This window comes from Oreochromis niloticus, linkage group LG22 (assembly GCF_001858045.2).
Source record: "Oreochromis niloticus isolate F11D_XX linkage group LG22, O_niloticus_UMD_NMBU, whole genome shotgun sequence".
Taxonomy (NCBI): domain Eukaryota; kingdom Metazoa; phylum Chordata; class Actinopteri; order Cichliformes; family Cichlidae; genus Oreochromis; species Oreochromis niloticus.
In genome coordinates, this window is record NC_031985.2 from 33,832,691 (window position 1) to 33,849,335 (window position 16,645).

The 16,645-nt window shown below is 42.4% G+C and overlaps 1 protein-coding gene across 1 annotated transcript; it reads right to left on the bottom strand.

Annotated features, from left to right (window-relative positions):
* Positions 1 to 6,596: 6,596 nt before the first annotated feature.
* LOC112843477 (uncharacterized protein K02A2.6-like) lies at positions 6,597 to 9,530 on the bottom strand. The gene is made up of 2 exons (XM_025902181.1): positions 7,524 to 9,530; positions 6,597 to 7,463 (listed from the first exon to the last, which is right to left on the bottom strand). Exons 1-2 carry the CDS (start codon positions 9,528 to 9,530, stop codon positions 7,017 to 7,019), a joined length of 2,454 nt encoding a protein of 817 aa, XP_025757966.1. The 3' UTR covers positions 6,597 to 7,016.
* Between the last annotated feature and the right edge of the window lie 7,115 nt (positions 9,531 to 16,645).

Below are 16,645 nucleotides of genomic sequence, written 5' to 3' on the forward strand. Positions count from 1 at the left end.
GCGGTGGTTTTGTTTGTTAACTTCACCATTCAAATAATAGTTTGCCTCATCACTGAACAAAATCTTCTGCGTGAACTGAGGGTCCTGTTCCAAATTTTGTTTTGCCCATTCTGCAAATTCTGTGTGCCGATCTGGGTCATCCTCGTTGAGATGCTGCAGTAGCTGGAGTTTGTAAGGGTGCCACTTGTGAGTAGCTAATATCCGCCGAAGGGATGTTCGACTAATGCCACTCTCCAGTGACATGCGGCGAGTGCTACACTGTGGGCTCTTGCTGAATGAAGCTAGGACAGCCACTGATGTTTCTTCATTAGTGACAGTTTTCTTGGGTCCACATTTTGGCAAATCCAACACTGAACCAGTTTCACGAAACTTAGCAAGCAGTTTGCTCACTGTAGCTTGTTAGATGGGTGGTCTCGTAGGGTGTCTTGCATTGAAATCTGCTGCAATGACCCGGTTACTGCGTTCACCAGATATCAACACAATTTCGATCCGCTCCTCACGTGTTAACCTCTTCGACATGTCAATGGCTGTGAACAAAGAGAAACTAAATAATTCATGAAAGAATAAAGTTTCGTTGAAACCAAGCACACCATTGTTTTTCTTGTGACATTACCAATAAGTTTGATGTGTCACATGGCCCTCTTCCTATTGAAAAAACAAAAGTTGTATCCAAGATGGCCAACTTCTAAATGGCCACCATGGTCACCAACCATCTTGAGGAGTTTGCCCCCTCACATATACTAATGTGCCACAAACAGGACTTTAATATCACCAACCATTCCCATGTTATTACGGTGTATCCATATAAATGGCCCACCCTGTATTTCAAGTGAAACATTGTCTTCTACAAGCATTTTTGTTAATGAAAGACAATGTTGGCCAATTCAGCATGAATTTCTTCTTTATGACAGTGATATTCAGAGAGAGGTCGAGTTACACTGGTAAAACTGTATTGTAGTTCTGAAGGTCCTGAATGCCTTCAGTACCTATAAACATGTTTTGTTTTGTTTTTTATAGGAGTTACAAGATCATTTGTGCTATAGAAGAGATATATCTCTTCAGCAGAAAAACTTCAAGCATTACAACTGTGTGAAAAACTTCACAGTTTTCTGGTTCTAGGCTTCTTCTGATAATTAACCTATTAGCGTGTCTTCAGCCAGTTGCAACAGCTGGCCAACCCTCCCTGAGCCTGGTTTTGCTAAAGGTTTCTTCAAGTTAAAATGAACTTTTTCCTTCCCACTGTTGTCAAAGCACTTGCTCAAATGGGGTCATATGGTTGTTGGGGTTGTCTCTGTTTCTTTTGTATTATTGTAGGGTCTTTATTTACGATATAAAAAAATATCTATAGTCATCATCTGTCAGCTTTCCTAGGTGCTAGGGTGCTTTTCTGTTCTTCGTATCATTGCCACTTCTCCATGCTGTTAACATCAATACTTGCATTTTTACTCTAGTCCAGTCATTTTCTTGCACACCTTCTTTGAACCAATGAGCCTCCACTTTGCGTGGTTTAAATCTATGCTCTCTGACACTCTCATTTTCAGACTCTCATTCGTGCAGCTCGCCTCCTCCCCATCTCCACCACACAGACACCTCAGTCAGAGCTCCATCTAAACCTCAGTCTTCATCTTCACCGCCACCAGTATCTAGACTATGGGAGATCCTGCTGTAAATCCTACGGCCAATGGGATTTTGTCATGAAGTCCAATCAAATACATTAATTTCTCTGTCTTAATAAATGCTCGTGTTCAATTCTTCCAAGTTATCTCTTCTTATGGAAATAGAGTTGTGTTCATCTTAGTGGATAGGCAATCTTCTGGAGAGGGATGAAGCTCTGTTCAAATCTGGAGCTACCTTCTGTGTGAGGTGACATGCAGGAGTGGGTATACTTGTATTTTCCCAGTTCAGTTGGAGGGACAAGTTGCGGCCCCAAGTGCAGGAATTTTAGTATCTCAGGGTCTTGTTCATAAGCGAGGTGGAAATGGAGTGAAAGATTGTTGGATTGATGCCACATGTGTGCTTATGTAAATGTTATATCCATCTGTTGTGGTGAAGAAAGACTGACTGTGAAAATGAAGCTGTTGATTTATCAGTGGATCTATGTTCCTACCCTCACTTTATGTCCATTAGCATTTGTTAGTGAAAAAATGAGATCATGGAAACAAACAGCAGATTGAGCTTCTTTTATTCAAGAAGGACTTGGCATAGAATTGTTACTTGTCCGCACTGAAAGGAGAGCGATGAGGTGCTTCAGACATCTGGGAATGTCCTACTGGGAAGAGGTGCCAAAGATGAGATTATATCTCTTGGCTGGCTGGAATGTGTTGTCTTGGATGAGCTGGAGGAGTTTGCTGAAGAGAGGGATAGGGTAGAGGGAAGGGATTCTCTGGTGAAACTGTTATCTGGGAGTGAAATCCAGATAAAAGTGGGAAAGGATGTTGAATATGTTAACCATTTTGCAATGAGTATAACATGAATTAACCAATTCTTAAACATTTGGTTAATTCATATTTTACAAGTATTGTGAAAAGTTATTTCCTGAAGAAATCAGTAATAAAACTAAAGGCATGATAAATAAAAAAAATAAACCAACAACAACAAAGAAAAAACAAACAAAGAAACAAAAAAACGCATAGAATCTCAACTTAAACGGATCTGTTAAGACAGGTGATTTTAAGGACAAGCTTATGAAAAAACCTGGCTACTACCATGTTAAATCTATTTTTTCCCTTTGAACCACATTAATTCTTGATGGTACAAATTCACCAAGGTGCTGGAAACATTCATCAGAGATGTTTGTCCATAATTAAAGATAGCATTATGTAATTGCTGCAGATTTAGCAACTGCACATCCATGGTGCCAGGCTGCTGTTCCACCACATCACAAATGGGCTCTATTAAAACTCCAATTCCACACAGTAAACACTGATTTTGTTCCAGTAAACTTTTATATTGGTCATTAATTATTCTTTCACGGTACTTGTTACTAAAATCAAGTACTTTACTGCTTTACTTCATGCAAAGTAAAGCAAAAAGCTTTATACCATGGGTAAAGGTGAATGTGATTAAAAAGTTAGTAAGTAAGCAGTTCTTAATAGGACATTCACAGTTTTAATGAAAACACTGATAAGTAGTGGATATTCAATCAAAGCTAATGTGTTTTTGACCAACTTATTTATGCTAGCATGATTAATTCATAGGGACAATTTTACGTGGTGTCTAATCATTCAGTCTTATTGTGCAATGACTGGTTGGTGATTGGTCACACTTGTAGTTGATTGCATATCTAACTAATGTTCAGCTTTGTTCATGTTTGAAACTCTCCTCTGGCTGAACTGTATTGCTTAACTTATGGGTTTTTAATAAAAAATACCATGATTGTGTTCTTAGGACTCCAATAACTCATTTTACCACACTGATATTGGGATCCTTCTTGTTAAAGCATGAATGTGCTGTGCTCCAGTCTTCACCACATCTCAGTCGAGCCTCAGCATTTGGGATAGGGCGTGATAGACAGCACTGAAGGTTTGAAAAAGGCTAAATGGATTGCATTTATACTTTCATATTCACTGCATATCAACTAGCTGAAGTCTATGAAGAACATATTACAGTTCATCCAGCAAGTAGCTGGATGAAGCGGTAGAGGAGGTAGAGCAGGTCACCTACTGATCGGAAGGTCGGTGGTTCGATCCCTCCTCCAGTCTGCATGTCAAGTATCCTTGGGCAAGATACTAACCCCAACTTGCTCTCCGATGCATCCATCGGAGTATGAATGTGTATGAATATCGTTAGAAAGCACTAAGTGTAGATAAAGTGCTTGTGAGAATGGGTGTGATTGGGTGAATAGGCATGTTGTATAGAGCGCTTTGAGTACTCCGTGAGAGTAGAAGAGCGCTATATAAGAATCAGTCCATTTACCATGGTGCCAGTGCAACCATCTCCAGCTGAACGTTGGCAAGACCAAAGAGCTGGTGGTGGACTTCAGAAGGAGTCAGCACAGAGACTACAAGCCCATTATCATCAATGGAGCTCCAGTGGAGAGGGTGCAGTCCTTCAAGTATCTCGGTGTCCACATCTTCTCAGACCTGACATGGTCTGCCCACATTCAGGCCCAGAACAAAAAGGCTAGGCAGCGCCTGTACCACCTACAACAACTGAGGAAGTTCAGAGTCTCTCCAGAGATCCTCAGGATTCTCTATACATTCGCTGTGGAGAGCATCCTCACACAGAACATCACATCCTGGTTTGGGAACAGCTGTGTTAAGGACCAAAAACCAGAGAGTTAATAATTTTACCTCCTCACTACATATGACTCTTGATACTGTAGCTCCTGTGAAACTAAGGCTTCAAATCAGAAGTACTTGACTCCGTGGTAAAATTCTCAAACACGTAGCTTAAAGCAGATAACTCGTAAGCTGGAGAGGAAATGGTGTGTCACAAATTTAGAAAATGGTAAAAATGGTAAATGGCCTGTATTTATACAGCGCTTTTCTAGTCCCTAAGGACACCAAAGCGCTTTACATATCCAGTCATTCACCCATTCACACACTGGTGATGGCAAGCTACGTTGTAGCCACAGCCACCCTGGGCGCACTGACAGAGGCGAGGCTGCCGGACACTGGCGCCACCGGGCCCTCTAACCACCACCAGTAGGCAACGGGTGAAGCGTCTTGCCCAAGGACACAACGACCGAGACTGTCCGAGCCGGGGCTCGAACCGGTAACCTTCCGATTACAAGGCGAACTCCCAACTCTTGAGCCACGATCGCCCCCAAGCCACGATCGCTAAATCATCATTTAGCCTGGAGAAATAGTTTGTTGCTTTATAAGAAAGCCCTCCGCAAAGCCAAAACATCTTACTATTCATCACTGATTGAAGAAAATAAGAACAACCCCAGGTTTCTCTTCAGCACTGTAGCATGTCTGACAAAAAGTCAGAGCACTGTTGAGCCAACCATCCCTTTAACGTTAACTAGTAATGACTTCATGAACTTCTTCACAAATAAAATTTTAATCATTAGAGAAAAAATTACCAATAATCATCTCACAGATGTAATATTATCTACAGCTACTCTTAGTACCATTGATATTCATTTAGACTCTTTTTCTCCAATTGATCTTTCTGAGTTAACTTCAATAATTAATTCCTCCAAACCATCAACGTGTCTTTTAGACCCCATTCCTACAAGACTGCTCAAAGAAGTCCTGCCATTAATTAATGCTTCAATCTTAAATATGATCAACCTATCTCTAATAATTGGCTATGTACCACTGGCAGTAGTTAAACCTTTACTTAAAAAGCCATCTCTAGACCCAGCAGTCTTAGCTAATCATAGGCCAATCTCCAACCTTCCTTTCGTATAAATGATGACACTGGGCGCAGCGCGTTCGGGTGATGTTTACCAACTTTACTCGTAACCCGGAAGTTCCCCCCCACACAGCCTTATGGGAACAGTAGTCTACCGCTACACCTCCTCCTTTTAGCTAAAGACATACTTCATAACGACTCAAACAGCTCACAAGAACAGAAATGCGGAGCATCATCAAACGTGAAAATTATACACGTCCCTCATTTGTTCACTTACATTTAAACAAAACACATTATTGTAAACATCTCTAACAGCCTAACCCTTCTTTGAATAGGGCACGAATGGATAACTTCAGAGAATTACACATCCAGTCTTTCAGGAGGTCTCACCACTCGACCAGATCTGGTAATAGTCCCTGTTGGTCAGAGGTGGCTCCTATTTCTCCTCAGAAAACCCCTGTCTGTCTCTACCACATAAGATCTGGGAGCATTGGCAGGTCCAATTACTGCTCCAGTAGTTCCTTCAGTGGTAATCCACACTTTCTGTCCTGATGATAGTTCCGGAAGCGGTCTGACTCTATGTCTGCGGTTGTAGTGTTTTGCCTGCTCACGCCTCCCCTCCTCATCTTTTTTGCGAAAAGCCTGTAGGTCAGGCCACTTTGGCACCAGCTTTGCCACAGCTTGTGGCAGCGAGGTACGCAGGTGTCTCCCCATGAGCAACTGCGCCGGCGAGAGCCCATGTTCCAGTGGGGTGGCCCTGTACGCTAGTAGTGCTCTGTTGTAGTCACAGTCTTTTTTCCACAAGTCTTTAATGGTACGAACAGCGCGTTCTGCCTCTCCATTGGCTTGGGGGTACCTAGGGCTGCTCGTTTCATGTGTGAACTGGTACTCTTTGGCAAAGTGCTTGAACTGTTCTGATGAAAATTGCGGCCCGTTATCTGACACCACAGTCTCGGCAACTCCATGTCTTGCAAAGGCCTCTTTTATAGCATTAATAGTGACCTCTGCAGTTGTGTGTCTCAGTTCAGCTATCTCAATGTACCTTGAGAAAAAATCAATAATCAGCAGGAAGTGTTTCTTTGACCACTCGAACAGATCCATGCCGACTTTTTGCCATGGGCGGTCGGGAACAGGAGCTGCCAGCATTGGTTCACGGCACTGTAACCTGTTTTTGACATATTTCGCACCTGTCTACCATCTGACGTATTTGAGTTGAGATGCCCAGCCACCACACCGACTCTTTTGCTCTGGCCCTGCATTTTGAAACGCCCTGGTGGCCTTCATACAAACGTGACAAAACCTCTGCTCTCATTTGAGGTGGTATCACAAGTCTCTCCCCTTTCATAAGAAGACCATGAACTACACTGAAGTCCATTCTGTATTGCCAGTACCCCTTTAACTCGGGATCTAGTTTACCTTTTTCTGGCCAGCCTGTAACACATTGATACACCACCTTTCTACACAGGTCATCCATTTCCTGCGCCAACTTAATCTCCTCCAGCCTTTTATCTGTGGCTGGGAGATGGGAAACCACACAGTCCACGAAAACCTCCACCTCTTTTTCCAGCTGAAGATCCCCAGCAGAAGGAGGCCCCGCCAGCGTTGCTCGTGAGAGGGCATCAGTGGTGACGAGGTTCTTCCCTGGAACATGGACAATGGTGAAAGTAAAGCGCAGCAGCCTGAGGCGGAATCTCAGGATGCGTGGAGGCAGGTCATCCAGGCCTCTTGTGCTCAGAAGAGGGACCAGGGGTTTTGTGATCTGTGATTAGAGTGAACTGTAGGCCCATGAGGTAAGATGACAGTCGTTCACACGCCCACGTTACAGCGAGAGCCTCCTTTTCTATCTGTGCGTAGCGTTTCTCTGTGTCTGTGAGACCTCTTGAGATATATGTGACTGGTCGCCAGGAGTTGTCAGACTGTTTCTGAGTGAGAACAGCCCCGATACCGTATGGCGATGCATCTGCAGCGACTCGTGTATCTGCTGAGTTAGAGTACTGAGCGAGCACTTCTGGAGAGCTTAATATGCCTTTTAGTCTCTGAAATGCTGTTTCCTGTGGCTCCGCCCACATCCACTCGTTTCTGTCTTTTAGCAGTTCTTTTAATGGTGTGGTGATTGTGGCTAGTTGTGGCATGAACTTGGCAAGATAGTTGGCCATGCCCATGAGACGGCGCACATCCTCCACACTCTGAGGCTGCGGCAGCTGCTGGATTGCTGTTACCTTGTTGGGATCAGCCTCAATGCCTTTTGCTGACACTTTGTGTCCCACAAAGATTATTTGACTTTTAGCAAACTCACACTTCTCATTCAGAGTGAGACCCTCCTTCTGAAACTTTTGGAGCACACAGTGCAACCTCTGGTCGTGCTCTTGCCTGTCTCTGCCATATACAAGCACATCATCGGCATGACAAATCACCCCTTCAAAATCTTCCAGCATCTGTGACATACGCCTTTGAAAATGTTCCGGCGCCGATGCAATGCCAAAAGGAAGGCGGTTGAACTGAAACCTTCCAAAAGGCGTGATGAAGGTAGTGAGTGGCCTTGACTCTGGCGTGAGCGGAATTTGCCAGAATCCAGACCGGGCATCGAGCTTTGTGAACACTTTAGCATCTTTCATCATCGCTAGTATTTGATCTACTGCTGGGAGGATGTGCCTTTCTCTTTTGACTACTGTGTTCAGGGGTGTGAGGTCCACACATATTCTGGGGGGCTTTCCTGCTGGTCTGGGGATCACTACCATGCCTGAACACCACTCTGTAGGCTCAGTGACTTTGGAGATAACTCCCATTTCTTCCATTCTGTGCAGCTCGTTTCTCGCTGCATCTTTGAGGGGAAGAGGAATGCGCCTTGGGGCAGATAGGGCTATTGGTACAGCTCCTTGCTCTAGCTCAATGTGGTAAGGCTCCTTCAGCATGCCTAAACCTTTAAAAACATGTGGGTATGCTGCCCTGAAATCTGTCACCGATTCCGTTATTGTGCTTACTCTGTACACAAGACCCAGAGCCTCACACGCTGGCCTGCTTAATAGTGGCTGAACTAGACCTGACACAAGGTAGACGTCTTGAGAAACACTGGGCCCTTTCACTGCTAGCTGTGCCTCGAAGCAGCCTTTAACATTGAGTGGGCTACTGCCTGGCCCTAGTAACTTCTTTCTGTGTCTCTGCAGCTTACCATCTCTGTCTGGACTGTACAAACCCTCTGGAATAGACGTAACATCCGCCCCTGTGTCGAGTTTAAAATATACATTTTCCCCATTTAACTTGACCTTTTGCACCCAGGGCTGTGACCTCTCAGTCTCTATTTCTCCCAAGAACACACAATCCTCGCTGTCTGTATCTTTTTGTTTTTCTGTCACTTCGCGTAGCGCTGCAGCTTCACTACTGCGACAGACCACAGCAAAGTGTCCTTTTTTCTGACATTTTCGACACTGTACCTCTTTGGCTGGACATTCTTTCCATGAGAGTTTTTTCTTGCGACCACAGCGGCCACATTCCTTTTCACTTTGCTTGATTGGCTTTTGTTCTTTCTTCTGCCACGTCTGCGTTTTCCCACATGTTGTATTTGTCCGTGTTGTGTCCATGTTCAGTGTTTTCTCCACTGCCGCACTGCTGTGAAGTATTGATTGTTGTTTCTTTACCATTTCGCTCTGCCTAACTTTCTCAATGGCTTTAGCAAGAGTCAACTCTGAGTCCATTTGCAGCTGCTCGGACAGTCTTTTGTCTTTAATGCCAACCACAATTCTGTCCCTAATGAGTTCGTCTTTGAGTGCTCCAAATGCACAATTTTCTGCAAGTTTGTGCACAGCAGTGATGAACGACTCTGTACCTTCCCCATCCTGTTGCCGTCTGGAGTTAAACTGTGCTCTTTCAAAAATTACGTTGTGTTTTCCTACGTAATGTTTGTCAAATGCCTCTTTGACAGTTGCATATTTCTTTTTATCTGCATCGCACAGTGGTAAAACTGCCAAAACATCAGCAGCAGCATCTCCCATAGCGTACAGGAGTGAGTTAACCTGATACTCGTCTGATTTGTTATCAAGAGCGGTTGCAATGCGAAATCTTTCGAACCTTCTGATCCACTTTGGCCATTCAGCAGGATGAGAGAAGTCAAATGTTTCTGGGGTTGTTATTTGTACCGTGGTCGCCATCGTGACGTGTGGATCCCTGGCTTCCTCGCATTCAGAATCCAAGCTTTCCGGTGTGCCGACCCCGTCTCCTCCCTCCGACATGTGAGGCTCGTGCTCAACCGAGCACGCACACGCGCCTTGTTGCTAGCGCCGGTAACAGCCTCGGCCGCGCTTCACCTGCATGCCGGTCTTGTTCAGGTTACCGATGCAAAAACTTCTCTCGCAATAAACTGCACCGTACTGTACTCAAAAATACTGAGGAGACCACCGTTCGCACTTCTGACACCACGTATAAATGATGACACTGGACGCAGCGCGTTCGGGTGATGTTTACCAACTTTGCTCGTAACCCGGAAGTTCCCCCCCACACAGCCTTATGGGAACAGTAGTCTACCGCTACACCTTTCATATCAAAAATCCTTGAAAGAGTAGTTGTCAAACAGCTAACAGATCATCTGCAGAGGAATGGCTTATTTGAAGAGTTTCAGTCAGGTTTCAGAGCTCATCACAGCACAGAAACAGCTTTAGTGAAGGTTACAAATGATCTTCTTATGGCCTCTGACAGTGGACTCATCTCTGTGCTTGTCCTGCTAGACCTCAGTGCAGCGTTTGATACTGTTGACCATAATATCCTATTAGCGCGATTAGAGCATGCTGTAGGTACTAGAGGTACTGCGCTGCAGTGGTTTGTATCATATCTATCTAATAGACTCCAATTTGTGCATGTAAATGGAGAGTCCTCTTCACACACTAAGGTCAACTATGGTGTTCCACAGGGTTCAGTGCTAGGACCAATTCTGTTTACATTATACATGCTTCCCCTAGGCAGCATCATTAGAAGACATAGTACACATTTTCACTTCTATGCAGATGACACCCAACTCTATCTGTCCATGAAGCCAGATAACACACACCAATTAGTTAAACTGCAGGAATGTCTTTATGACATAAACACCTGGATGGCAGCTAACTTTCTGCTTCTTAATTCAGATAAAACTGAGGTCATTGTACTCGGCCCTGAAAATCTTAGAAATATGGTATCTAACCAGATTCTTACTCTGGATGGCATTACCTTGGCCTCCAGTAACACTGTGAGGAACCTTGGAGTCATTTTTGACCAAGACATGTCCTTCAACGCACATATCAAACAAATTTGTAAACTGCTTTCTTCCATTTGCGCAACATCTCTAAAGTTAGAAATATCCTCTCTCAGAGTAATGCTGAAAAACTAGTTCATGCATTTATTACTTCCAGGCTGGACTACTGTAATTCATTATTATCAGGAAGTCCTAAAAACTCCCTGAAAAGCCTTCAATTAATCCAAAATGCTGCAGCAAGAGTACTGACAGGGACTAGAAAGAGAGAGCATATTTCTCCTGTATTGGCTTCCCTCCATTGGCTCCCTGTTAAATGCAGAATTGAATTCAAAATCCTGCTCCTCACATACATTGTCTTAAATAATCAGGCCCCATCTTATCTTAATGACCTTGTAGTACCATATAACCCTATTAAAGTACTTTGCTCTCGCACTGCAGGCTTACTTGTTGTTCCTAGAGTATTTAAAAGTAGAATGGGAGGGAGAGCCTTCAGTTTTCAGGCCCCTCTTCTATGGAACCAGCTTCCCGTTTGGATTCGGGAGACAGACACTATCTCTACTTTTAAGTTTAGGCTTAAAACTTTCCTTTTTGCTAAAGCATATAGTTAGGGCTGGACCAGGTGACCCTGAATCCTCCCTTAGTTATGCTGCAATAGGCATAGGCTGCTGGGGGATTCCCATGATGCATTGAGTTTTACCTTTCCAGCCACCTTTCTCACTCACTATGTGTTAATAGACCTCTCTGCATTGAATCATATCTGTTATTAATCTCTGTCTCTCTTCCACAGCATGTCGTATCCTGTCTTCCTTCTCTCACCCCAACCGGTCGCAGCAGATGGCCCCGCCTCTCCCTGAGACTGGTTCTGCTGGAGGTTTCTTCCTGTTAAAAGGGAGCTTTTCTTTCCCACTGTCGCTAAAGTGCTTGCTCATAGGGGGTCATATGATTGTTGGGTTTTTCTCTGTATCTATTACTGTAGAATCTACTGTACAATATAAAGCGCCTTGAGGCGACTGTTGTTGTGATTTGGCGCTATATAAATAAAATTGAATTGAATTAAATTCCGCAGCCAGGATGAAAACACCTCTCACCAAGAGTGATTTCATGTCAATGTCCAGTCCCTCTCTAGGAGACTGGTTCCAGAGGCCTGGCGTTCATTCTGTTAATGTCAGTCCGGCTATATCGAGCCAGTATCTGTCAACCTCATGCACTAGCTTAAGTTCCTTCCCACTCGGGAGGTGGTCCCAATAGCCAGCCTCGATAGCTGGGGATCTAACCGCAAGGGCTTCCATCCCTGAGCACTACCTGACATCCATTGCACCCAAAACATTACGGCGCCTCCTGCAGACGGCGGGCATACAGGAAGGCAGGCCCATATTGTCTCTTCAGGTTGTGCCTGGCTGGGCTGTATTGGCTAAGCCCCATCCACAAGATGTTCTCCCTTGATTTCCCTCACCGGGTTTGGCTCCAGTGTGGGGTCCCAGTAACCCGAGTAGGGTAGACTTGTCCTTTGAATTAGTTTCTTTCATAGAGTTCGATTATGACGTTTTATGAATATAAAACCATTAAATGTATGAATGGAATTGAGTGTTTCACATTAATGGAAGCACAGAGAAATGATTCATATTTATTTCTATAAGATCAAATAGAAATTGTTTCAGCATGTACTTTTACACATTTTACTTAATATGAGATTTAAATAGACATGTAGATAAGCAGTATTTCAAATAGATATGAAAATAATTGTGATATTTAAAGTCCCAGTACCTCAGTGAATTAAAAGTACAGATTGTGTCAAGAAGCTTAGCCAAACTGTTTTCAAAGGTATTTTTTTGGTTGACCAGTTGGGTCTTTCTGAGAAGGTAGCAAGGAAGTCTTTGGCAAGAAGACAGAATCTCCTTTTAATAAGTGATTATAATTCAGCACGACTGAGTTTAATGTGAATACCATTTAATGTGAAGACTGAAATAGACACTTTTACTGGGATGACAGGTACTATAACTGTTTCAAATTATGAATGAATTTGATTGGGGGTCTTTTAATATTTAGATTCCAATGAGCCAGCCTTTGTTGGAATTTTAAAAGTAGTCTATGTTTTTGTAGTTCTCTTTGGACTGCTTTCTCACTCATTTTCAGAGTAATTTTTCTTTAGATATTTTGTTATTAACAGCCTGACAGACACACACACATTGGAATACTATCAGACATGGATCTCAACATTACAATATGGTGTGTGGGATCATATTGACAAAGAATCCAGAGAATTCATCCAAAAAAGAGCTTTGAATGTCCTTTGAAAAGTCTATTCCAGAAGAATCCTTTAAAAAAAAATTAAATTATTATTTAAAAACTGTAGAAATTCTGATACTTATACTGTATTTCTGTGTGTGTGTTTGCAGATGTTTCTTAACCATTGCACCCATTTCCCTATTTTTCCATTTTTAGCTTTATAAATATTAATAACTGTTTCCCTTTGCAATGCTTAGATTTTCACTTTTTACATTTTTCCTTTACTTGTATTTGCTATTTTTTCATATTTTGTTAGCATGTTTAATTTTTTTGCAAGTTTTTTAAATGGTTGTTTTATGCAAATCTATCATCATAATCAAAGCCATGAAGTGCTGTCGTGCCATGTGCTGTGAACCATGATATGAAGCTGAGGTGACAATGCATAGTAAACATTTGCCAAGAATAAATCATGCGAATAAGCAATAAAGGCTTTTTCAGCTGTGTATAATAGCACTCAGCCTTCCTGTTTGGCACCTTAAAAATGTTTGTATATTTGCAGCTTTAGGACAAAACTGAACATAATGTCACACCAACCTCCAGCAACATGGCTGGAGATGGGCCCATGCAAATGAATGCTATCAGAGACAAAGTGTGATAAATGTGGTGTCAATAGAGATAGCGCGGTGCCACATCACACTCCCCATCACAGCTCAACAGAGCCAAAAGAAATCTCAGAGGCCCTCACAGGCAGCATCACACATCATCAAGTGCATGAAATGCTCTGGTTCTGCAGCTCTCTGATAAACTCTATTATTTCAAGGTTTTGACTACATTATTCTATGCCTCAAAGGTTTTGCCTTGTGTCTTTGCGGTCACTCTGTAGTATCATCAAGTTTTAAGACCTACTTTTAAAAATGCCCCTTGCCTTCCTAACAATGCAGCATAGCTAGGGTTTCTGCTCTGAAATCACCGAGTACAAAGGCTTTTGACACAGTCCTAAATTATCAGTGAAATAGTCTGTCATCTTTTCTGAATAGGCTGTGATGGCAGACAATAACATACCTACCACTCAAGTGCTGCAATGTGCTATTAATTTTCTTGCCAGATCAATCCCACTTAAGCCTGCATAATGTCCCATTTTCAGCCACAGTCTGCAGAGATCTAAAAAAAAAAAAAGAGCAAGAGAGAGAAAATGCTGAACGTGCCTGTTCAGAGTTGTTGCTTGATCCTTTTGCCATTCACTTGCGTTTCTTCATCGTAGGAGCCGTCAAATGTTCCCACAGAGCTACTTTCAATGCCATTCCCTGATGACTGAAATTATTTCACTTCTCTGACGTGATTACTATTTTTGACCAGCTTCTCAAGATGGGTTGCTGATTGCTTAGAATCTGGAGGATGCAACAACAATAGGAAACTTGCTGCTGCAAATACAGGAACAGTTTTTAAGGTTTAAAGGGTGCACATGCACAAGAATATTTTGCAAGTGATATGCAGTTTGAGTTAAGTGGGAAAGACTGTCCACTAAGTTCAGGCTTAGTTGCATATGATGAATTTTCCTCAGGGTGGACAAAAAAAGGTCAAAAAGACCTATCACTGCAAACCATTTACAATTTTAGGGATGTAAGTGGCTGCATGAGAATTATGGAAAGCATAAAGACTCAATTATTATTTCTGGTCATGTGAATATTAAGATTATTGTGAAATGAATGAAAAAAGTTCAGGTTTCTTTGCCGAGGTACTGGCTTGAGCTAGTTTTGAAATGTGTTTAAGTAATATCACACAAAAACACAAATCTAATTTGTGTAGCGTCACTAATGAGATAAGCTTAATGGGTAATAAGCACATGTAAAATGTGCACATATGTTACCTGCTGTAACATGTGTAACATCACAAACATCTGTGTCTCCTAATCCAGCAAACGTTTCAACACTGAATGACTGTCAGCTGGTATTCTTTTCTTGTGGCTAAAAAATAGTTCCAAAATGAAAGTTGAACCAACATCACAGATCTTGCTTCGACGTCAGTTCAAGGCACTTCTTAAATGTCAACTGGATGTCACTGACATTCCAGCAATACAAAGTTTGTGTTCAACAATAGCTTTCTCCTGTCTATTTAACGATTAGACTAAGAAGAGAAAGAAAACGCACCTCAGGAGTGACTCAAGCTCACAATCTCACACAGATTACTTCAGATTTGAGTGACAGCGTTCCTGATCTTGAGATGCTTGCAGACAGAGTCCGATGCATTAAGTTCACCATGCAAACAATGAAATTGATTAAAGACGTACATGGGGCGATCGTGGCTCCAGAGTTGGCAGTTCGTCTTGTAATCGGAAGGTTGCCGGTTCGACCCCCAGCTCGGACAGTCTCGGTCGTTGTGTCCTTGGGCAAGACACTTCACCCGTTGCCTACTGGTGGTGGTCAGAGGGGCCCGGTGGCGCTAGTGTCCGGCAGCCTTGCCTCTGTCAGTGCGCCCCAGGGCAGCTGTGGCTACAATGTAGCTTGCCATCACCAGTGTGTGTGAATGGGTGAATGACTGAATGTAGTGTAAAGCACCTTGGGGTCCTTAGGGACTAAGTAAAGCACTATACAAATACAGGCCATTTACTATTTACTACACAAGAAATAGCTTTAAATTATTGATTGTTTTTTTTACTTTGGTAACAGTAGTCTGCGTTTGTGAAAAAGACTTGTGAACATTTGTTTACAACCCTGACCAGATTAACTGCTGTTGTTTTTTTGTTTTTTTGAAAGACAAATACATTTTCTTCCATTTTTGCAATAATCTCATGCATATTTCTAACTTTCTAAGAAGAGGACAAGCCACTCGTTCAAGAAAATTACAACAGAATGGGCTTAACCTACCTATTATTATGGCCCAAAGCCCTAGGATTATTTAACATACAAATGATGCCAAATATAAACCAAATATTTTGTGAAGGCAGCCTGTTGCAATTGCTGTTCTTTTGGTTCACAACGCTCATTTTTCTTTTTCATTGTCTTTAATGCCAACATGAAAGGGCTACTTCTCGTTTCACAATCCTTGAAATGCCAGGTGTTACAAATCTAAGAAGAAATACAAAAGAAATAGTCAGGTGTTTGAACAATAATAAACTTAAAACACAGGGAGCACTGTGAGTGTAGTTTGATGTGCTTCATAAAACTCTGCAAGAAGACGTTACCACATTCACACTTCTCAGACCACAGTGTGACCGTACTTAGCTTTCTGACCTTGTGGGTGTGCAGAGACCTTCATCTGAGATGTAAGAAGAAATGTGAAGGCATTTTCGTATTTGTGGGTGAAAAGAAGTGTAATCCTGGACATGTCGACAGAAGATGTTTCTGTGACCTAAAGATTGAAGTGCTAGCCGCTGGAATGTGGCCATATAACTTGTCTTGCTGTTTGAGTCCAGTTTGGATCAACACACTGTTTGGAATCCTCCATCAGCTTGTGCAGAGGTCATCCAAGTGACTGTAGCTGTGGTGACTGGCTATTATTAGTGGAGCCTGACTACCTGCTGCACCCCTTCCTGGTCTTGCAGGCAAACACTTTCTCAAACATATTTTTTAGTTCCACTTCTATAAGCACAGACAATTAAAAAAAATCTTTACACCCTCATACCAGAATGCCAGCATTCTCTTTAGAGTTAAGCTTGTTGTAATTGTTTTTATTTGAGCTCTTCCTTTGGTGTAATGTTCTATCTTCCCAAGTTATTTTATTTTGCATAAATTTAAGTTTTTTTAGCTGCTGTAACACAGTTTCCCCCCAACTTTGTAATAATTTGCTTATTTGTTTTGTTTTCTTTGTATCTTGAATATTATAGGATATTTGGCCTACAATTTGAAGCAACTTGAGTGACAGTTGTTGGAAATTTTATATACAGAAATTTTACAT

Excerpts from the sequence above, each read along its gene's own strand:
- LOC112843477 (XM_025902181.1), bottom strand. The coding sequence starts at position 9,530 with ATGTCGGAGGGAGGAGACGGGGTCGGCACACCGGAAAGCTTGGATTCT. Across the intron at positions 7,464-7,523 it reads TTGAGGCTGATCCCAACAAG|GGCATGGCCAACTATCTTGC; the intron begins GTAACAGCAATC and ends CGCCGTCTCATG.